Below are 24,415 nucleotides of genomic sequence, written 5' to 3'. Positions count from 1 at the left end.
GCGTGTTGAAAACCCAAGAGCCAGGTTGAGTTGGTGATGAAATTATGATGTAGAGAAAAGTGCCGTCGTTTTTTTCCTCTGTAGGCGAGTTGGCCCTGCTTGAGAACGTGTGAAAATATCAACGCAAAACGAGGGCACGATTAACGATTCTCTCCAAGTTATAGACAGTTTTACAACACACGCAGTGCGTTCTTTATGATGTCTTAATGTAAAATGTGATCTGTTTAAATTAATTTCTGACACATCCACGAACTTCTTTACTCATCCCGAGTATTAATACTTGCCATAAAATGTGACGGAAAGTATTTATGTTAACACATACTTTCGGCAGAGTTCGGTAGTTTTATGCTGATGCGTCATTTACGGCCGCCAGAAGCTGCTCAGACGCAGTCGGTGTATATTGACACCTTTCCACCATAAAACACATCTCTTACATACGCAAGAAAAAATGATGTGATAAATGTACGAGACACAACGACCCTGCTGATGCCCCTCAACACAAGACCTTCCCTACAGACATGATAACGAGTTTCGACGGAGACTCTTTGCAAGACATTTCGGGGCCTATAAACGCGGTTCGCTCGGTGTGTCATAATAATGTTCTACCGTCCTCCAGGTAGAGTTATCAGGTGGGCGCCTCGTTACAGCAGGCAACGAATAAAAAGAAGGAAAGAAGAAAATCATACATACGCAACCAGAAATCGTAACACAGCGTTTGATAGCAGCAAACAACCTCGCTCTGATAGGTGTACAAATGGAGTTGAAGGCATGAAAAAAACGGAATAATATCGGCACGTTTCGTTCTCTGGAGTCAAACAATTCTACCATCGCGCCGCGAAATGTCTTCCAAAAATTATCACCAAGGACCAATGATTTCTTCGCGAACGTGGCATTGAAAGGTAAGCCTGGGCAAGGTCACCTACCGTACGATAACCCGCCGTGTGTGTAATTGACTTTGGAAATTAAATAAATTATTGCCTCACCCGGATTGTTCGTGCGGTGAATTGTTAAATCACCAATTTCTCTCTCGACTTCGTCTTCACAATCGTCGGTGCTAATGAAGAGAGACAATCGTCGCGGGCAGCGAAACAAAGACACGTTCCAAAAGAAGAAGTTGGATTTGGGAAATGGGGAAAACTTCCATACCATTTTCCAGGCCAAAAGCATAAGGAAAGTAAGCTAATTTTTGTGTGAGAAAATGCTCTGACATTGGGGAGCTGTGTACAACGAGTGATCACACACTCTGCGAGCTACTGAGTGATCCACCCAGTCTAATGTTCACATCATCTTTCTCATGAGTAACCCCGAACCTACACCTTGTTTCGCCAATCACCCTTTTCGGGAGGCAAAAAAGCAGCAAGCGAAAACAAAACATCGAGCTGAATTAACCAGTTGCATATCGAGTTTTCTATTTCCCGCCGGGTCTCAGCATCTTTTCGAACTTCCAACTGACACATCTTCTTAATTGGCTTGTGCACGATAAAAAGACAGATCTAGTACACCAGTCTAGTTGGGACTGACTTGCGAGACACAGCGTATACAGTAGTGAAGAAAAGAAACAGAAGGTGATCATTTCGTCACCAGTGTCAGGTTGATTTGTTCCTAGCAAATACAATCTATTAGTACAGCTCGTTCTTGTCTACCATTGGGACCTGCCTCACTGCGTTAATTAATTCCATGAGTTAATCATTAGCGTCAATCGGCTGGGAGCGAACAAGCGAGGACCGATCTGAGCAGAATTAGTGAGGCATGGTTTTGCTGGTTTTGGTGACCTTTTGTGCATGCTTTGTTGACCCTAGATGAAGCTAGTTTTGTTGGATAAATGAAGGCAATTAAATTAGATGAATGAATCAATTATGTCATGTTGTAAACTTCATTCATCAAATAAAATTGTAATATTTTGTTCCCCCTTTTTTCACCATAAAGTGAAAAAACAAAATACGCAACAGATAAAGCAAACTGTTCAATATCAAACTTACATAAAACACTAAACCACTAAAGTGTTTTACAGCCCCCGATTGTTGGTCAGCAATTTTACCTTCCATACTAACCGATAACATGATTTCATGATCCTCTTTCCCTCAAATGCTGCTATAAACTGTGTTACACCCACTGCCCACAATCGAGGTGGCGCATCGGGACACGTCACAGATTAGGTTAGTAGTGTGTGGAAGGTTGTTATTCCATTGTTCCTCCCCTTCGAACCCAACAACCCCTCGTCGTCAGCATCGTTCGCCGCGGATCGTTCTCGCTCGTTGCACTTACTTGATCACAGCGGATGTAATCCATGCTGTTCATGTTGTTGTTGTTGTGGGGTTCGTTGATGCCCTGTGATGCTCACTTTATTTCAGGTGTTGCTGGGTTTGGTTCCCCCCCCCCCCATTCGGTTAGCTTCTCATTCCACTCTTTCACAAAAATTGATTAGCAAAGTGAGACGACGCAAATGGACGGCATTTCCACCCTTGCTCAGCAATTGATTTTAACATGTGATCAACACACCACAGCACACTCAAACTACACTCGGCCTGATCGGCCACTCAGAACGGACACTTTATTTATAAACATACACACACCGCGTGGCACAGGATCGGACGTTGAAGCATTGATTTGGGATCACAGACACGCGGGCCAGAGAGACGACCAATGGCGACTGATTAAAGCGGGCGTTATATTTTTATTTTAATTACAACACTTTTTTTATAACTGGTCTTAGTTTTAATGCTTGCCGACGAGCCGGACGAAATTTGACTTGACACTTTCACTCTACCGTGCCGTGAACTCTACACCCCGACCACCCCACACCATCTCCACTGCTAATTGGGGGAATTTATCTCGTCGCGAGAGAAAGCTTTTCCACATTTTCCACTCGATCAATCAGCGAGCGAGCACGACCGAGCCGGCGGTCGGTAATTTCCAACTTTGAACAGACAAATACTAACTCCCCCCGACAGTTAGTTTAAGTTGAAGTTGCTAGTGAGACTAATTTGCGGCAACGACACTCCTCACAGCGATCGTGCAGTTGGTTTCAATAACAACTTTGACGTTCGGTGTCAACGCAGCACACGTAACGCACACAGACGAAAGTAGCAAATTCTATTGCGCATCCGACAACGAGGCTCTTTTCAACACTTTTTTTATTACAACCACTTTAGAATTTGCAACGCGTTGTATGATTTATGGAAATTTTCGATAAAAACACGTTTGCTTTCACTGTAACTGTGCACGTGTGGTGTGCGCTAGAGACACACACCGAAAACGCGTCCCGAATACCGTCACTAACGCAGTGAACTTGCCAAATGACACCCACCACTACCACACGGTTTGTGTGTCCGGCGTTTTTCGAAGCTACGCTCAAAACAATACCGCCCCACACACTATCACAACACCAAACACACAACGCTCGCCGGCGGTGTACAGAGTGTAACAACCACGGAGAGTGCTGCGGCGGAAGAGTAGTCGGAAAAGAGATCTGTTTCGTTTGTATTTTGTTCCGTTCCCTCTCCCTTCATTACCATCTACTTTCTTTCTCGCTCTCTCTTTCTCTCGCTCTGAATCTACACTTGCATGGTGCAGTACACAGCGCATGCTCTAAGTATAGTACTGCGTGGAGATGTGATCTTCTGTAAAAAGGCAGGGCAAAAACGAGCTGAGGTAGGGCACTCTCTCCTTGGCTTGGCCCACAACCGAGATAGGGTGATGGTGATCTGCTTCAACTTGAAAACAACGAAAACCAGCACACACCAACCACTGTCTCCCAGAGCCAGAGGTGATCTTTCCAATACGGCAGGAGAGCTTGTTGGATGCTCTCCTCGATAGTGCACAGAGAGCGCTGTTGGTGGTTGTGTGCACCTTCGGGTCTACCTTTTTCCATCAAACGGATCATTAAATTCATCCCACACGCGAGCACGAGATGGCAAAGTAGAATAATAATTCTATATCCTTCTCACTCTCTCTAGTTCTCCCCCTCTCTCTAGTTGTCTGATAGCAAGCCAAATTCTACGAGCAGGGGCCGCCGTACCAAATGGATCGCAGTTTGATCGGACCGTGGCGTTATCGGATTCCTCAACCGAAACGTAAAAAACCCTCCGGCGGCACACAAAAAAGGGGTCGCCTGTTACCGGGGTCTGTTCATTTTTTTTTCATCACGAAAGGGTTTACATTTTTCCCTATGGTGGGGAAAAGCCCTCGATCGCTGTTCTCCGAAAGAGCCGATCGGTTGTGAGTCCCCGAAGAGCGCCCTACACAAAACCGTTCAATCATACTCGAATACCCTTGTGGTTATGCCTTCTTTCTTCCCCCCCTCGTTTAGGGTTGCGTGTCTGCAGCTCTAAAAAGCCCCTCCACAATTGCAAAACGATCGACGTCCTGGTCCAACACACTAGACCGAACGAAACATTTTTGTGAGAGCACTCGCGCTACATGCACCTTATTTTTTATTTTTCAACCGTCATTATCATCTCTCATGATCAGCTGATGATTGCTGCTGGGCACCTCCCGACCCCGCCGCACTCACCGGATGTAACGGATGGGTGGAACGGAGGGAAAGACCGAGCGAAAGAGAGACACCCCGTGGAAGCATATTGGCATTCGACACCACCAGCACGTAATAACGGGGATCGATCGGTTCCGTTCGCGAAGGATGATGGAATACTTTCCCTTTTTTGCTGTAGCGAGGCTTGAGGGTGGGGTTTTTGAGGTCTCCCTACAAGCCTACGTATCGCATACGGGGACTGCTATTACATTATATTGCTGCAGGAGCATTTTGATAAATAAATTATAGATTAACCTTTGAAGCATCCGCAATTGCGATCCATTTGCAAGGTTTCATTATAATATGCAATTATAGAAACCTATCGCAAGTGAAATTTCAAGCGGAAATCTTTATTTAAATGATTGTGTACACAAGATTTCAATATATTTTGACCATTTTGCATAGATTTTGACTTTTATCCTCACCATCCCGCGAAATAAACATATAAATCATGCTCACAATCGAACCATTTATAAAACATACAGATAACGATTTCGCATCACACATGGACAGCCTATGCTGCTATGAATGTTTCTTCGCACTTTGTCATCGGAAAGAAATTGACGCCCACCGGCATGGGAAACGCGAAAAAGCCCGGAATGCTGGTGGGCGTTGGTTTCATTCTTCTTTTGTAACAGGGTCCGAATTCCCTTGCCAAATTGGATGGTTCTCGAAACAGGTTATTCATTCACCGGCAAATACTGCTGGCAAAACTGCGCTCCAAATGATACCCGCACCTTTGGCTCCAAACGAAACATAACGAAGAAGTACATCGTCAAGGTCGTTTGGGAAGGTTTCGTAACCGCGCACACACAAAAGCAGGGAAATTTAAAACATCGGGAGATGCAAGGTGGTTGAGAGGAGTTCGGAGGGATGTATTTGGCAAAGGATTTATGGGGCAAATTTATGATAACTGTTAGCAGAACATGGATATAACTGCAAAGGAGATATAGAGAACATTATCTATTGGGTAGGCTATAAAGCAGACCACATTTGGTTTTATTCTGGAGGTAGAATATGTTTTGCAAGAAGAAAAATTGAACAAAAACATTTAATCTCTAATAAACTGTAGTTTAGCCGGTTTTGTGGCTACTCGCAGGACTTAACAACATGTCCGTCATGGGTTCAAGCCCCAAATGGACCGTGCAGCCATACGTATGGGACCTGACTATCCTGCTATTGGAGGTAAACCATTAGTCACTGAAAGCCAACCCCACAAGGGGTATATGCAGGCCTTGACCGACAACGGTTGTTGAGCCAAAGAAGAAGAAGAATAAGAAGAACAAACTGTAGTAAATGGCATTTTAAAACTGAAAATATCTAAAAGGCTCAGTCGTAAGCATTGAATTACATTTCAAACTTATTTTAAAAATAATTTACAACATAGTTAAACTGTATTACATTGCAGTGCAGTGAAAATCATTACATCAAATTGTTTGCGCACATTGTATGCGCAGCCTTAGCCAAGACACAAACAACTGTTCTACGAACAGTTGTGTTACGAATACAACACGCTTAGCCGAGACACTTACCCTGTTGTTCAAGCCTTCGTAGTTCTTTCCCCGCTTCAGAGAGGGCGCTCGGATGACGACTTCATTCATTTTCGGTCACACTCTCTGCCGACGGCACACGGGCAAGCGAAGCGAAGAGAGCAGCAGCAGCAGCAAGAGAGCATGCGAGCGGGCTGCCTTTTAAGTACGGTTCACACACAACACACGATGTTTTGTCAGCACATGTTGCGCAAACGGGCACCGGTTTTTTTTAGCCTGTTGTTATTGCTTTTCACTAACACACACGATGTTACACGATCACCAATCAAACTGTGACACTTTTATGCGTAATAATAATAAAAACCTAATGAAATAAAACGAATAAATATACAAATTAATATCAAACTTTAATCAACCACTCGTTGCAGCACTCATAAATTACTTTCGATAAACACAAACACACAACATCGCATTTCTTGATTGTCGGTTTTCACTTGAACCATTTCACTCCACTATCTTCAACATCAGTTACGGTTATGGATTTATCTTAAGCAGCAAAGACTGTTGCCGCCACCACATCACCACACCACCATCAACAATCGCAAAGAAAATGCACTCTGGAACATCTGAAACGGAAAGGAAGCGGAGTAAAAGGTTAAACACACATTACTTAACGATCGGCCGGATGTGATACGTCTTAATTAGATCAAGTTTCGTGCGCGGCAGGCACACACACACAACAGACAAAACACGAATAAAACCCCAAACGCAATATTGCTTGCGGATGCTTTTTATAATCAATTTCCCATCGATCAGAGGGAGGCACAGGGCAGGATGATGATCGTCGTGAACGCACGCAAAACGGAAACAAAAACAAAACGACAAAAGTGGAAATAACACAAACGATCATCCACGATCATGAAAGTACGGGGGAGGGTGGAAGGTGCATAACGAGATGACGATGCCACTAGAATGGACGAAGACTTGAGAAAGCTGCGTGTGTACTGCCGCCTAAATCTTATTGGCGGTGGCATTAAAAACAAACACGAGATCGTTTCCGGCGTCGCTTCAATCTTCGGTAAACCGGTTTTGGTCCTTCGAACCTAAACAAATCTCGAAAGATTTTCTCGTTCCAACGCATCAACGCAAAGGGGGCCAGGCCACAGGCAAGAATCAACATTTGGCAGCCAATTTATCTTCTAAGCGTCGTTTTGCCTCCAGATCGTCTGGTTGTGTTTGTTTAGTGGATGACCAATTCATGGGCGTTGAACGAAAGTAAAAAAAGAGTGATTTTTTTATTTCGCACCAAACCACACGAATGATTTCGCAATCGGCTGCCTACTTTGCCGGAACGATCGAAAGAGTTGTAAAAGAAAAAAGGTCAATCGCGAATTATGAACTGCCAATAAAGAGGCGAACTCGCGCAGTGGGTCCTACCGAAAACGGTGCAAAAAAGCGACGTACACAAACAATCATTGGAGGTACTGGAACTTGAAGATTACGTAGGACGTGGAGAACTGACATATTAACACTCGGGAGGTTACCCTGATGTGATTACACTTAGATACAGCTCTTATCTGAAGATGAATCTTTTTTGATGTAGTTTATGGAGTACATCGAGTTTGAGACACGTGTTCACAAGATTATCTACACGAGTTAAATAAATTACCGTCACAGCAAAGCCATCACCCAAATTTCCAAATTGAACAAATCCCACATAGAAAAAAACAGTGGTGTTAAATGTTCCACATTCCGGCGTCAATCAGAATGATTCGATGCTTGAAATTTCAATCTCCAACGAAACGATGTCCGATTAAATCACTGAAGAGGAATGTAATCTGATTGCTACGCAATCAAGCCGGTCGGATTTTGGTGCCTTGAGGCACCTTCGAATTCACCCAGTGCAAGAGAGCTTTCGACATTGAATGTACTGACCTACCCAAAAGAAAGCAGAGAGGAAGAAAAAGCGAAGAAAGTTATCGAAATAAACCGAGATCGGATAAAGATTGTTTTTTTCTTCTCATGTCTGTGCTTTGTGTGCTTTCTTTTGCACCGGGGTATGGGCGTCTTCGGACCATCTTCCGTGACCTTGAGATGACTTTCTATTGACGTCGGTTGTTTGCTGTTGGTATTCTTTTGGGGCAGCAAAAATGGTGGAGTGGTCCTTAGAAAATGGTGAACCTTCATCATTTGATAGCAGTCTTGAGCAGGGAGACACATAAAAAACAGAGAACCCCTACTCCTTTCTTATGCTTTTCGTAAACCTTCCATGGTCAATAGCGCTCCGGAAAGGAATTGTGCAAATAAACAGACATCTTCGCATGCTTGTCGTTGACAGCTGGACAAGAATTTATGAAACACCATTCCGTAAATGGGGCCCAGTTATGGCATTGAGGATTTAAGGTTGATGCCCATGAATGGTTTGTTTGGGAGGGGTGGAGCGCATTAGCACACCCGTTAGAGGGTTCCTTGTTTTTTTTTTGTGTGTGGAGCTGTAGATAAAGCGGTAACTCCTTTTTTATGTTTCTGTGACTCAAATCTGATGCGTTACGCAAACGCAACATATCTAAAGGAATCTCTTCCTTATTACCCAAGCAGCTTTATTGCCCCAATTTTGCTGGTTACACACACTTCAAAGAAATTCTTGATAGCAGCGATGTTTTAAGATTACAGAGAACACATTAATCCTTCCTTGAATCGATGTAAACTTCTTCGTCTTAACAGTATCAGATAAAAAATGCGAACCAAAAAGCGATTTTTTTTTCTATTTCGTCACAACGGCAACATCCCTTTCAAACAACCACCATAAAATACGCCATCGAGACACTACCAAATGCCGTTCCTCGATCAAAGGTTAGTGACTTGGTGGGTGAACTACGGAAGAGCCCAGTTACGACGCGATAACAGCAACAGCAGCAGGTTCCATTTCCCGTATTCACAGAACCCCCAAGTCAGGAAGAGACGAACGATCAAAACCGGGTTGGTGCGTCATTATTTTTATCATCGCTTGGAAAAGGGCAGGGTATATGCGCCGTGGGCCAACCACCTTGCACGTAAGAACATGCACCTTACACCACACACACACACACACACACCATCTGCCAGCTGGTTGCGGTCGATTCCGTTAACTGCGAGCGAAAAGATACCCCAAGGTCACACCTAGAGCGGCCACGCGAGTGCCGCCGCAGTACAACCCAAACCCGTTTTCTTTACAGGCGCGCGCGCGCGCACGATAAGCCAGTCCCCGTCCTCCCGGGCTCCGCATGTTCGATTGCTTTTGGGTTCACGAATACACCCCAACACACATAAACACACCAGTTTGAATGTGCAGTTCAACTGCATGCGTTGTTTGTGCAAATGTTGATGCAGCGACAGCGGACATACGATAAGGGAAAGGAACGGGGTCCTGAACGACGAGAGCCTGACAACGCCAGTTGCAGTTGGAGGCTTACGGTAAACGGCATCGGTTTGTTTGGCCACAAAACGGGAACAAGTACGCGAGCGTTAATGCTGCTCGTACAAATAAATACATTCGATTGCCGTTTCCGTTTTTATAACCATTCTTTTGTGGCAAACAATTTGACCAAGAATAAACAGTGCAGCTGTCAGGGGGCGATTAGCTCTGTTGCGCCTTAAATGGATATTAATTGATGTCGCTTTATGTCTTGCGAGCGTCTCGCTGGGGAAGGAAGACTGTGGCCATTAAATTGTTACAGGTTTATGGTTTCTTAAAGCACTTTAAAGACGTCCAAACGAGCTCATACAATGTTGTCATCTAGATCTGTTCATACACACTATCGGACTCTTGAGCTTAAAGATGTTCCAACCAATGCACACCAGACTGAACCAGCGTGTCTGCTTGAACCAGCTACTCTAACACTAATCGCTTGTGTCTAGAACAAATCGCTCCGGTAGAATATACCTTCTTGCCTGGAGTTCGTTCTCCAACCATAACCAACCGGCCGACAAACAAATCAATCAACATCCACCGACGGGTAATTGCATTAAGACGCAATAATATTTATTGTCCTTTATGTGTACACACCCGTTGGGTGCACCAACCCAGCAATTGAATCGTTTCTTTGAGCTAGGGACTACCGACCCGGCAACAAATAAACTCGGATTAATCTTTCGCACAAATGGGCGAGAAACGATGCACATAAATGGTAATGCACGCCATCGATCACGGGAAACTTCCGAGTTTAATGGATCAGTTGATTGGATGGAATAATGCGAAGCGCATCGTACACCGTTCGTCGTCCACTGCTGGATGACTCAGAAGGGTATCTCCCGTCTGAAGATGGCGTTAGTTGTAATGGATGCAATTCTCTACATTTTTGCAAATTTGTAATTATATCTCAGAATAGGATATAGATCTGAGATAAACTTGAATAAACAACACCCAAAAGCTTACAACTTGAATGCCAAAGCTAACTTGCACACTTCCTCTATCATTCATCATGCTCGCAAGAAGGATCGCTAAATGAAACAAGTGTTAACGTCAGCATCATTAGCTCTATCAATCATGGTGCGGAAGGGGAACGAATTCTTTACCAAACCCGGCTGCTCGCCAGAGTCGTAATTACTTGGCCTGGCTTTGCTATACTCAAACATAGTAACAAAAAAAACATCAGTGGCGCCAAACATTGCACGTCTGGCTTCCGTATTTAAGCACAAATAGCCTGTTTCAAGAGCTACATATAGACCAAGAAGTAGGTATGGCTGAATGATTGACTGCTGCTTTGTAGAAACAAGCACAATACCCAATGTATAATGTAATTATCTTCGATGTTTTATAGAAAAATATCTTCACAAACTACACATTTGAATTATACGTCATAACCAGACATAAAAAAGGCAAACTCTTCTTGAACCCTCGTCCAGCAAAGAGGTCGGCCCATTTTTCATAAAGTTTCTCCTCCACAAACGCGCGACAGCGATTTCCTGATCTGTTTTCTCCCTTTTTAGCGTCTCATCGCTCATTACAACTTCGATGCTACAAAAGCGCTTACCGCATTGCAGATGGAAAATCATCCGCCCAAAAATCAAATCCTTCCCGAGAGAGCAAAAAAAAAAAAGAAAAAGCCCCTACTCGCTCCTCAATTTTTGCATAATTTCGCGTTTTGCAAGTTTCTCTCTTATATGGGTTTGGATAAATTCACCCCCCAATTGGTTATCTTGGTCATCTGTCGGGTTGCGCAACACGGGTCTTCCAACCCGGGGATGAAAACGTCATTTCCTTTTCGATGCTGTTTTTTTTTTGGAGATGAAGACGCTATGATTTTCTCTTCTCCATCAATGCAATATGCTGCCACAAAGGAAGTTTTAATCCAACGACCTTCTGGGGTACGTTTCATACCTCCATTCCATTCCCAAGGTTTCGCCGCCAAGTGCTCGAAAGCTCGGCTCTTGGTGCGTGATTATTGTTTAGGGTTTAACGCGTCGGATTAGATTTGGCGAAAATATGACGGCAAACGAAGTAAACGGATGGAAGGAAATTGAAATACTTTAAAAGCTTTACGGTGCTGCTGCCCGCTCAGCGAAAAATAGCTAATAGAGCTCTGGTCAAAAATTGGAAGCAAACGTAACCAGCCGTTTGGAGAAGCACAAAAGCGTACGAGTGTTGGATGCTGTCTTATTAAAAGTTGGAAGTAAAAATAAAACAAATCTGTAAGAAGCGAGCCCGCTTTCACTTGCTTCCTCCATTCAAAAAATGAAAAGAAAAGAAGATTCATGTCGCGATTGTCCCGCGGACGTGTTACAGCAACGCCATGGATCGATGGGCCAAAACAAAAGCATCTTCCTCCTTTCCGACCAAATGCCCACGGACCCGATGGACCGGTCAGATGTCCGAAAAGCGCCAAGCTAAATAAGACATTAAGCGAGTGAAATGGACGTGAAATATACATCCGATTGATACCGCGCGGTTGCGCGTCACCACCGTGGAATATCGAGATGGACAACCGAAACATGGTTGAAAATCGTTGCGAAGATGCATAGGTTTCCATTAAGTAACACCCCTGGACAAGGGAAGTAATCACACCGAAAGGGTGCAAAATGGCAACGCACAACTCCGAAATTTCCCTCCGTTTCGGTCACATAACGATCGCACATCCGTGTGGACAACAATGTTACATTAAAACTCACTTGCGATCACGAGATCGCGACAAAAGAGAGGTACCCGAACCGAAAATCCTTACGTCTTCATTATCGTTTGTCAGCCCATTTGGGACGGCCGACATCGTGCCGGGGAGTCTCTAAAAGCGTACCAACTCCGGCCGGGTGATTGTTTGTTAATGTCTATTGCAACGAGCGTTTGGAAGTTCCGGCTGACAGTTCAGTTCGGCCCAGCAAGTGCTACTTCAGAAAAGCTTCCAAACAAACCGGACCAGACCTTAACGGGTGCAAAAGTGGTCCGATCTAGCTATCGGTACCAGGCTTTAACGAGCTGTAGACATCAGAGGTAATCTACTACCCCCCCAGGGGGATGGGACCCATCTAGCTAGGTGCCACTGTGCAAATGGGGTTTTGAAGTTTGAGAAAGTTTGTTTTCTACCCGACACGGCCATTCATTTGCATACAAAAGCCCGAAAGGGAAAACTGAACCTCCAGACACGTCCAGGGTGTTCCGTGGAAAAGGTGCCGGTAACTCCACACAGACGAAGATACCATTAAGTCTGTTCGGCCCATCATTAAGTTCGAGATTTATTTTGTCCACAAGGACTGACAACACGACAGTTAGTGGTAATTAAAGGTGGGCACCTTCTGAGCTTCCGACAATGAGACTCGAACCCGAATCGATCGGTCAAAGTCTAAGACTTGGTATCCAGCCAACTACCTGAAAGTCGCCAAGAAAATGGTTCAGGAAAGACCCAACAGTGTTGAGAACAAATACGGGAGAAGACTTAAACGTTTCAGCTTCCGGAACAGACACACACACGCGGAAATGGACAAGAGAGTGAAAGTATGTAAAACCTACGGAACCGTGAAATTGATGCCTTCTTTCATGCAACTCTTATAGACAAGATGCGACTGCAGTTGCTGCCGTTACGAAGGGATGTGTGAAGAATGAAGGAAGTAACCGCACGACGCACCAGTAGAAGACAGATCTCTTCAGCTTCCCGCTAACGAACCGTTTGCTTCAAAACGATATTCAATCGATCCAGCCACCCAGGCTTTGGGATACATTTCAATTTAACGCACTGCACGCACGCACGCAATAGTGAAAGGAAAGATCTCTCCGTGTGTTTCTATTTCTGGAAGATCACGAACGCTTTTGGTGGCGTTACGACGAATTTGCGTACGACTAGCGGTACAGCTGTGGTCAAAGTGGTAATAGATATCCGTACGCGTTTCCTGTACGCTAAGAGGTACCTAAACACACGGTGGCAAACGTTTGTACGTCGATGCCGGAAGCTTTTGGATTTCAGTTATCTTCTTCTCTATTAACCGTGTGTAAGGTTCAAGGGAAAGCGAAATATCACTGATCGTTTGACACATTAGCAAATCATTTAGTTTGTATTTATCGTTAACATGTTGAGCCAAAAAACTGGTTCCGTTTCAAGTTTATCAACATGATGTCTGCCTAGCATTACATCACATTCTAGGCAACTTCAAAATGCTTCTCAGCAGCTGGAACCTCATATCTGCAGCGTTGGGAGACACTAATCCGACTGGAAATTTATATTCTCACAGTAGTGTAATGTTTCACCAGATTAGCTTCGTCTATTCACCGCTAGACCTCCTCAACTAAAGAAAAAAACCAAGTCTTCGTGACGTTATCATCTCCCCACCTAGGAATCTCCTACGAGTAAAGCTCACCGTCGCACAGTGTGCAAATTATATAACATTGTATCGGCAAAAGGTTTAGTGTTTCGGGATTGTGTTTCCCTCCGATCATTAGAAGCAACCACACAAAGCGTGGAACTGGGAGGAAACGTGATGCCCTCGGGGGTTCCGCCATCACTACGACATCACACGATCCCCGACACAAAGTGAGAAAATTGTTCCGAGTTGCTATGGCAACATTTTTTCCTACGCCACACCAAAATATTCATGACCACCCCGAGCGGAAACTGCAAACCAAAAAGGGAGGAGGACCGTGCTAGTCTTGCGGGACGTCATTCGGGAATTAATATTTATGACTTGCAATATATTTTTTTGCATGGTAAAACACAAAAATCGAAACACTCGTTATTTGCATACCGAAAAAAGGAGGTTATAGTCTTTTGTATTGAGTCCGAACGTTCGGTGCTATGGAGTAGGAAAATTTGTCGCCCAAAGCATGCAAGAATGAAACAGTTTTTGGTCCTCAAAATAAAAGTTCGATACAGCTGTGCGCCGCTGCATCGCCGGAGATAATACAAGCCAAAAGTTGTCGATGTGCAGATTTTTGTCTAACCATGCTCTCCAGCTCTCTAGAGCCTGGATCCCAACCAAAACCCAAGGAGGTGATCGAGTGGAAAATCGATGGGCGGATAATATTTATTACCTCTGCCTTCATGTGCAACACCAACGGCAAGCAAACTGACTCTCGCAAAACGACGATACCGAACCGGGCCGCTTCATACGACAGAAGTGTGTCACCAGACGCATAACGAATTGGACGGCGCCCGCGTACAACATTGTTTTGTTGAAAACGAAAGGAGCAAGGCACATATGAAAGCAAAAGGAAAGGCGTGCATGTAGCACAAATTATAGCATAAATCTTCTCCGCCCTGTCTCCAGCATCAGGCGCTCACAAACCGTACATATGCATTGCTGAAAGACGCAAGAACAATAGCGACTGTGGACTGTTGGATGTCCTTCTTGGTGCTGATTAGACAGCCAGACATTAACGCGAAGGTGCATAGGCACCAACTGGCGCCACCTGCTATCCCTGGACGTGTGGATTATCCTCAATGGTTTAAAATGCTTGAGCCATTCGTACGAGGTTGTCGGAATAGGAACGAGAACAAAATGTGTTTGTACGTTTGCTCCACAACAAGCCAGATCAAGGTCGCACAGAAACACACACCAGAAGGATGGTTGAATGGAGCATGGTATGTTATTTATTTATTTAATAATCGCTCGATGGTTTCACTGTTAGCATAGGCACATGACGATGTGTGGTGCGCTTCGGAACCGGGGGGGAGAGGTTATGATTACGACATCCTTCAATTCCGAACCCGGCGTAGTTTACGAATTGCTGCTCACTCAAGGGCTCTCGCAGTGCTGCTCACAAGTGGTTATTTTTCTTGTGCAACACGGACATTTGTCCATACTTGGGCAGAACGCGTACGCTGGCGGTTTTGTCGGTTGAGCATATCGTTAAGCGAAACGAGAAACATCAACAAGATAAGCGTACGCAAGCGACGAACGCGTCCCTTCCATCCATGTGCTTATTGTGCTTGGAGGATGTTTTTTTTCGAGACTTCCCTCATTTTGCCTTGAAACACTTCACAACAGCCAGGCAAATCGTGCAGAGATAATTCCGCAGATCAACAGTGAACCATCATAATGATGAACAGAAAACCTTTCCGCTGGTAGCCACCGCGAGAATGGAATGCCCGTACGATACATGCTCACGCGATCAAAAGGCGTAATGTCATTTAGCAACCGCATGACTTCGATACTCCCCCCCGTCACAACCCTCATATAATATGTCGAAAGGCCATACAGTCCAAATTACGCTTCCGTTACTAGGTCACATGATTCCCCCTGCGTGCCTCCGCCACTCGTTCTAGGCAGCATAGAAAAAGCAACGACAACAAATTTATGCGAATTTACGAAACGGAACTTGTTGAACAGCGCGCACTGGCGCGGATTGGTGTGGCACACTGTGGTTCAATCAAACCAATACAACCGTCCGACGAGTTGCATCGGTTTTCTAATCTAAATTTCAAATGACTCTACCGTTGTTGTTCGGGGAACGCCAAAACCGGCTATCGAACGGTAGCGTGGTAGATGTTGCGTTTTTCTAGCCGGTCGCAAATATGATACCAAACACCAGGCAAGGAACCTTTATTTACGAAGTGGATCCAAGCCACCGAGAGTGTTTCGTTGCCATATCTTTCGGAATTAATTATTCGCCTGTCCGGTCGTGTGTCCGTGTCGTCAGTGTGAGGCTGGCTTGAAACGCTTGAAACGATAGAAATTCGCCACACGAATGAGGTGAATTGAAGGGGGAAGATCTCTGACAAGTCATAAATAAAAACTGCTGGACACGTTTTCCACACATGGTATGATGGGTTTATGATTTTCTCCTGGAGATGATACCATATCCCTCTTGACCGATGAGTCTCAAACCGAAACTAATCATCAATTAGGTGCGGAAAGATAATGAACCATAAAAGGTAAGATATGGAATGAGAAAGCTGCCAGTACTATATCTTCATCAAAGCTGCAAAACTATGCGGTTGCTATTCTTTATTAATTACTGTGGTTTTTTTTTAACATTAACTTCTGACTGATGATCTCTCCATTGAGGAATAAGTGCATAAGTTAAAAATAAATAATAAAATAAACGCTTTGACGCTTTGACTAGCAGACAGTCAGTCCCTTTCTTCTGTTATTAAAGGCTATTTTTGGTGAATTGTTACTATCCTGTTACACATTTAAGTTGGCAATGTTCACGCACTTGAAATACGTTTCTCCATGGCGTCATACCAAGTGCCCGGTTTAGCACACTCTAGGACGCGTCAAATCAAGCGCTCAAGTATCCAATGGAACATTTCTAACGAAGTATGAATGAGTGATTCAACACAGAGTAAACACGTTTGAATGTCTCTTCTAGGTCGTTACACCACCAAATTCAATTACTCACAATAAAATTGTAAACATCATTTACAGCCCCAACATAAGACCCATCAACTGTCAGCTAATACTCATATAGAGGAGAACACAGAAAACAATAACTACCCTCACACACTATCCCTATGTACCACCTTATGTTTCAAACGTAATTAAGGAAACGACGAACATAGAACTCTCAAAACGCTATCAGCTTAAGGGTACTAATAGCCTCAGACATTGCCGACGTGTGCTGTCTCTTTCTCGCGGGGCATGAAGGTACCCGACCCCATTACCGAAGAAGCCCCATATACCGGTCCTCGTGTAGAACATTATTTCGAACTATCACCACACCATCCTGATGCGGCACGGGTCTGATTTAGTTCCGGCATTACCTGGTCAGTAAACTGCTTTAGTTGTGCGGGTTTTTCTCGTTTTTTTAATTAACAAATTGCCCGAACCGGTAGTCGCGTGCACTGGCGTAGAAACTCCCCACACGTCCACGGGTGTTAGCAGTGTTGAACGAGGGGGTGTGATTAATATAACTTCCTGGAGGATTCTAACCGCCGACTCGGCATTTGACTGGACGAATCATATCGGAACGACTTTTAGACAGGGAGTGATGGCATGTACAGGAAGGATATAACGCTGTTTTTTTTAGTTATTTGGTGCACTAATGGAAAATTGGTCCTCGGTGCCGTTGGTTGATGCAGCACTATCGGAAGCCACTCCTGTTTTTTGATAAAATATTGTTTGCTAAAGGAAATCGTTTAGGGCACGGTTCCCCTTATTTGAGCAGTGTGTGTTTTAGGGAGGTGTACACACCTCATAGTATCAATATGCAAATGATTTGTGAACATTGGCGATACCATGTATTGAAACCATTACGTGCAATGCCTCAGCAAATTAAGGTAAACGTGAAATTAAGCATAAAAAATGCAATTGCTCTTGAAACTCCAAAATTATTTCTTATGACAAAAAAAATTGAAAAATTTCTCCCAAACTCTTCAGCAACCACCAAAGTAGCTTCTGCATTTTAATTTTACGCATGACGGATTTTACGCGTGATCGTGCACTACCAAAAACCCTCCCATTCACTCCTAAACAGCGTTGATCACACCATCTAGATCCGCCTTACGATATCCCACCAAACAATAACTCGCAAGCGGCGACGTGTCTTAAGCTACCCAGTGGTGGATGGAATTTGGAATTAAAGCAGCGCATTCCTGTGCCACCGAAAAACACATACACATCAACGACCCAGGGACTGGGGTACGTTGACATTAAAATCATTGGTGTACGCAGTATCTTCTACCAACCGAGTTTGGCTGAGCTCGAGAAGACTTGTGAACGAAAATTCTAGCCAAAAGAACGAAAAAAAACCCAAACTGTAAAGCAATTCTACAGTAGTCGTACACCGATTTGTACTCGTGTTCGTAAGAGAGGGAATGAAAAACTAGCAACACATTAGAAACGCCCGAGCCTGTTGTTGCTGCTGCTACTTGCGAATGTATCGGAATGGAAAAACGGGAAACCGACCATTTGAAGCTAAATTAAATTACAACCCATTTAACAGACGTAACACACACACACACACATGCTGACACAAACACGGTGTGGTTACGGCACGTGAAGTTCAATTCGTTGGTGGGAAGTTGAAGTGCTGCTCTTCTAATGTTTCTGTCCGGCAAAGACAGTCGCGAGTTCAATGGCTTCTTTGCGGTTTTTTCCCCGTCTCAACCGGAGAGAGAAAATTTGTGTTTCTATTTTCATTCCTTTCGTTCCTCCAAAAAGGAACTACGTGAGTCAATATTCGTAAATTTGTGCGATAGTTTTTCGATTCTATGCTTGTATCCAATTATTTTTTCACGACCAAAAATGTGCCAACATTGCCAACGTTCGTTGCCCTGTCGGATAGGCAGCCAAGAACGCCCCAAAATGTGACTCCATAGCCCTCCCTCAAGATGAAGCGCCGACTGCATCGAATTGATATAAAACAATCATAATAATGATGCGGTTCATAAACTCCATCATCATCGTCTTTGATCACCGGGCAAACGATATGTTTCGAAGGCGTTGGCAGGGGAGTGGGTCACTGCCCTAGCAGTGGTGACGCGGACGAAGCAAAACTATCAACCCGGTTATGAAGGAGTACCACCACCACCATCATCATTCCGAAACGAGTTCGATTCGTACGAGCTTCCCATCAAATGAAGACCGCGGTTATGAGCGGTCGAGAAAAAGCAATTCACCGCGCCAGCGACGTGTCTTCCAGCGTTTTCCTGTAGCGCTCCAGAGCATATGCTGCTGCATTTCTGCTCGCCGAGAACCGATTGCACGCCCTCCGCAGAGTTGCCGGCTGAGAATGTTTATCTCCCCCGTGTTTGGTTAACCGAAAAAGGAAAGATCTAAGGCACACCAACTTCCGATACCCATCGGACCGTGAGCACATTTTTCGCATCACGAAGAGGTGTAGAGGACAACGATCGACGATCAAATGGAAGTAAAACATACAGTTCGAAATTGGATTTTCATCGCCGTGCGAGAAATGGGAACCGAAAGAGATGGGAGAAAAATAAAACATTTGCAAAGAAAACGACTCGAATGTATTTACACGGTTAGGGAAGATTGGTCTAGCTCTAGGAGGCGCTATTTGGTTTACAGCGGCTCTAATTTCCTTTCGAAGTCAATAACGTTCTTTTCATTTTTAATTATTGAAAGAACATTTTCAGTTTTAATAACTTTGATACCAATTTTGTGCTTAACAACAATAATTGTAAAAATGGTGTCTATTAAACTAGTTACAGCAGTTGAAATAAATCGCAATATCACATCACACATAAAATGGAGCGTTGGGAATTTCTTGAATAGCGTTCGTTTATAAATTACCCCAAACATTGATCCAGTTTTATATCCAACAACAACAGAACATCATCGTCCCGCAAAAACTAAACTCAAACGCTTTTTATGCTTCACTTAGGTCAGCGTGCTTCTTTCAATGGTTCTAACCTCATTCAAGAATTGTGATTTCGTTTTTTTTCGCTCCACGAATCAGAACACACAAATCGTAGTAGAGCCAATGTGGTTGAAGAGGCATAATGGCTTCCGGCACAGAGCGTTTGTCTTATTGCAGCAATAGAAGACACACCCCACACCGCCGCCGCCGCTGCTGTATCGTTTGGCAAAGAAGCCATTTTTGGTGGATTTCCCTTTTTGCAACAAAACCAACTGCCATGCTGCCGTCGTCCGCCACAGTGTCTAGACGCGCGCGCGTTCGAGAGGCGAGTACTGTTCCCAAAGCGTTGTTGCTAAGAAAGTAGCAAAAACAAACCAAAAATCATACAAAAAAGGAACGCTCTGTCACTTTGAATATTTATTCAACTTCGCATCGGGTCACCCCGAGGGAGCGGAAACCGTTCGAGTTATGGCACATCGCAAAAAGAGCCGCTGTGTCTCGAAGGTTGACACGGGCGACCGTTTGTGTAGTTGCAGCGAGCACGAATCGAGTGATAACGTTGCGTAAAATTATATCATTCGTGACCTGAAAGAGAAAACCTTCCCACCGAGAGGTTTATTATAAGACAAGAAGAAGGGCACAAGAAGTCCTTCACCGCCGAGCCAACCGATCGCGAGACAGTAAAGAGTTGTGTTGCACTCAAAAATCCGTCACCAGTCACAGTGCACATAATATAAAAAAACGCCGGCGGAAATTGGCCGCCAAAAATAGCTTCGATGATTCAAAATCATTCTCCAAGCGGGGGTAAACGGAAGGCGGCAGCACTGTATTTCCCTGTAGAGTAGACCTGGGACTGCAGAATCACCACACAGCGAGACAGAGAGAGAGAGAGAGCAAGGCATTAAAGATAAGAGATCCGTCGCAATGCACCAACGACACGACCGGGCATGTGTGTGGCTGTGGCCTCAATCTCGATGCACACAGCTTCTTCCGTCGTTCGCAGTATCTAAACATGCTAATCTCTAAAACAACAGCACGTGTGGGGCATAAGCACCTCCACAGTATTTCGGTGGTCGGACAGACGACACCCACCCACACAGGAAAGCCGTCTGTATCGATGATGTTTTAATTTCCACTAAGAGGCACACGATTCATTTCGCAATCTCTGCCACCATCCCAAATCGGGATACTGCGGAAGATCTACACTATAGAGCACGAGAGATAAAGTTGTGTTTATGTAGGCCAATTTCCACAATAGCCGGGTGCAATAATACAGATGAAAAGAGCATATGATCACACGGGGAGTAGTGTCATAGTATTGCAAAGTTTGGCCGGCCAAGATTCGCACCGCATGCAAACACGTCCGACAAAAACGAATCGTGCTAGACGTCAACGTAGACGATGCACGTGAAACGAAACAAAGGGAAGGCGAAAAAAATGTGGAGCATAAAATGCATCCCACCCAACGATGGCCACCACAGAGTTGCCACCTTCTTCCCGCAAACAGTTGCTGCGGTGGAAGTATGCGCGCGGCAGCAGGTTGATAAATTTAGAATCATTTGCCGCGGGACCATGTCGACGAGTCGGCAGGCGAGCATCCGTTGGTGCTGCAGACGACTCTCGGCCAGTGTACAACATACAGCACGTGGTGTGTATAAAAAAAATCCGCCGAGGTGTACGCCACCGAGTTCCGAGGTGGTGGTAGTGCTCAGGAAATCGCAACTGAACTTCTCATCCGCTTTTCGTTGCCACCTCTTGCATGGCTCAGAGTTTAGTGAAGGAAACAAGGGTGCAATCATGTGGTGCAGTGATGTACAAAGAAGGCAACAATCACATACACACACACACACACACGTAGACACCTATTCTGACGGTCGGTGGCTCAACAGCAACAACAACAGGTTGCTGGATCTTGAGGCTGCAAAGTAGAAGACGACTTCGAGAAGAGCAACCTCACGGCGTAATGAATAACTTATGGAGCCCCGTCAGGCCTCTAACAAACCACCGGGTTTTCTCCCTCACAGGATGTCAGATTGTGTGATTCTTCGGTGCTAACGCTGAGCTGACTAGCATACGGTTGGGTTGCTGATCTGGTTAGTGAACGAAGGTACGGCACACATGGAAAAGCGCAACAGAATATCTTCCCGGGTGGTTTTCGTGCACTCGGTTACGGAAGGATTTATTTCAATTTCAAGTAACACTACAGTTCGTTTTTTTTGTTGAGCTCTATGCACGGTGAAGGACACAGAAGGCCACACAATGCTGACTGCACCTTCTAACCCGGACGAGAGCTGCAATAGAAGTGCACAAGCTCGTCTCCTCTTCATTGCTCATAAAATGGAGCGGAAATTTCAAATTCGAAGGTTTACGAGTGTGGCTGCTGTTTCCTTGTAGAGCCCCGCGTACACAGGAGAGCTACTTGTTCCTGGTGAAATATTCCAAGATATGATCTGTGCAATATATCTAATTGGTTTGTTACAAAAGTAGAGGTAGGAAATATGGTCCCGAGGTCCAGGCTTTTCCCGACACAATAAATTGGAGCTTCAAATGCTGCTGCTGCTGCTACACCATCAAACATTCAAAAGGATATGGAGAAACGACCGGCAACCATCGTCCGCGTTCTCAATGTTTGTGGGAAAATACAAAAAAAAACCCACCACTGCTCTCCAAAGTGATAATGGCATTGGGAGATGATGCTGGCTAGCCTTTTTATATTGGCTGTCGGATCACACTCCCCCGGGCAGACGAACCATCCATATTGCCCAGCTCGAGTTCGGACAGACATCCAACGGCCAGTGAACGTTTAACGACTCCGAAGAGAGCCACAAAATGGCGTTGGTGAAGGTGGTGATCCAGAGGACCACATTGCGTTCCATTGGGTAGGATCATATTTTGCAAAAACCTGTAGCAAAACGGAACACAAGGGAAGATAAATTGCACGTAGGAGCGTGCACTTTGGGTGAATGACTGCGCTGGGTGTGAGGGAATTGGGAGGCGCTAAGTGGTGGCATAGAATTACAGCAAAACGGTGGAAAAATTGAGTAGAAAACGGGAAAATCTTGAAGCTTTAAGAGGCAAATCTTTAGTTGGAGAGCATTTTTCACTCAGAAGTATTCATGGATGAAGTTAATTTGCTTTTTCTAAAGGATAGAACTAATTATGGACATAAAAATCCAATCTAAAACCTTCTTCAACCTAGTTAAAGTTAAGCCTCCTTCGCCAAGCCTCCAGAATGACTGTGCAAACTAGCAAGTAAACGGGGGCAGTTATTTTAATTTTAACTTCTTATCAAACTTTCCCCCGGGTTTCCCGTGTCACTTCCCGGGAGACAACGGATGCAATCAACTTCCACAGATTGCAGTGCGCACGGTGCAACATCTCAGCTCGTAATGTGCTGAGCAATGCGGAAGAAGCTGCCAACACGTGGGATGCAGCAAAGAAACCAAAACAAAAAAACAGGGCACGACCCATTCTTTGCTTCATGGGCCCGCGAGCAAAGACAATCCCCTTACTGTCCGCAAACCGACCAAGTCAGACCACCAGGCAGTAGAAAAAAAACTTCAGTGCGTACCGAAGTCGGAGAAAAGTTTCTTATTTCCGGACTTTCCCGTCTGTGGGACTACGAGATAAACGGGTGAGCGAAGAAAACCCGGCAGTGTGTCTAGTACGACTCAAGCCGGTAAAACGATTCAAGTTTCGTTTTAGTCTCACAATTTCCTTACCCATCCAAACTAGCATATTGCTCTTGAATTTCCACGTGGTTCGATACGGTACGGTTGGCATTTTCCCTACTAATCGGATGGAATGTTCTTAATGGGGCACAGGGTGTAACGCTGGGAAGCGATACGGACACGAACGCAAACATCGATTGGAATCTTTATTTAATTTGTGATCCAACCGAACCAAATAGGATAAACATTTGGAAACACAATCGTTTTTCTGGGGATGCCCCGTGCGGGATTGGGGGATATTTAGACATTCACGACATGCGGGTGTAACCATAGGCCAAAGTCTGATTGTTTTTAGGGAGGTCATAAAACAGCGACGAAAATGCCAACATCTAATCAGATCGATCGGATCAAGCAGAGGGAACGAGCTGGTATTTAATTTTATGGCTGTTGTTTCGAATTTGTTGTCACGGTTCTTGAACCGTTGGAAACAATCACGTCTTATTATTAGATTGTTCTCCTGTAAGATAAGGATTATCTTCTTTTTATTTGATTTTTATGATTTGTACAGAAGTTTTTCATCATGAAAACATTCGCATTATGGAGAATCACAAACAAATTAAACATCTTTTTTTCTTATTGAAGCACTCGTAGTTACCCAACACGCACCTGCTCCAGCCACAAATTGGCGCTGAAATAATTGGCGAGAACGTAAAGCCCCTCGTCCAGTAACGTCGACAACATCATCGTTTCCCAGCAGGCCAGTGTTGAAACACACTCTGTTATGTTTGCCCAGGGATTACCACCGAAACTACGAGAGACAACATAACTAACACCGAGATTAACGTGCCCTCATAGACACCGATTTCCTCCACAAATCAACCAAAGCCAGGGGGGAAACTGCATCACTCCGTGAGGTTTGTCTGCCGGTAAGCGCGTTGCGTTTTGGCGCTTGAATAATACTCCACAGCCTGTGCGCCAAACAGACACAGATCGCGAA

General features: G+C 44.6%; 1 protein-coding gene across 6 annotated transcripts in view; it reads right to left on the bottom strand.

Moving 5' to 3' along the window:
* The window catches only part of LOC1280252 (uncharacterized), a 107,686-nt gene that overhangs the window by 65,286 nt on the left and 17,985 nt on the right, over positions 1-24,415 (bottom strand). For 4 of the 6 annotated variants that reach the window (XM_061661664.1, XM_061661661.1, XM_061661667.1 and 1 more), the window contains exon 2: positions 6,064-6,385. In XM_061661664.1, coding sequence (XP_061517648.1) covers positions 6,064-6,132 — 69 coding nt within the window. In that variant the 5' untranslated portion in view covers positions 6,133-6,385. Of the gene's footprint in view, positions 1-2,265; positions 3,726-6,063; positions 6,386-6,463; positions 6,648-24,415 lie in introns of those variants that run through there. The other 2 variants (XM_061661668.1, XM_061661666.1) reach the window with 2 other exon arrangements.

This window comes from Anopheles gambiae, chromosome 3 (assembly GCF_943734735.2).
Source record: "Anopheles gambiae chromosome 3, idAnoGambNW_F1_1, whole genome shotgun sequence".
NCBI lineage: Eukaryota > Metazoa > Arthropoda > Insecta > Diptera > Culicidae > Anopheles > Anopheles gambiae.
The sequence above is the reverse complement of the archived record's forward strand: the minus strand, read 5'-3'. Positions and strand labels throughout refer to the sequence as shown.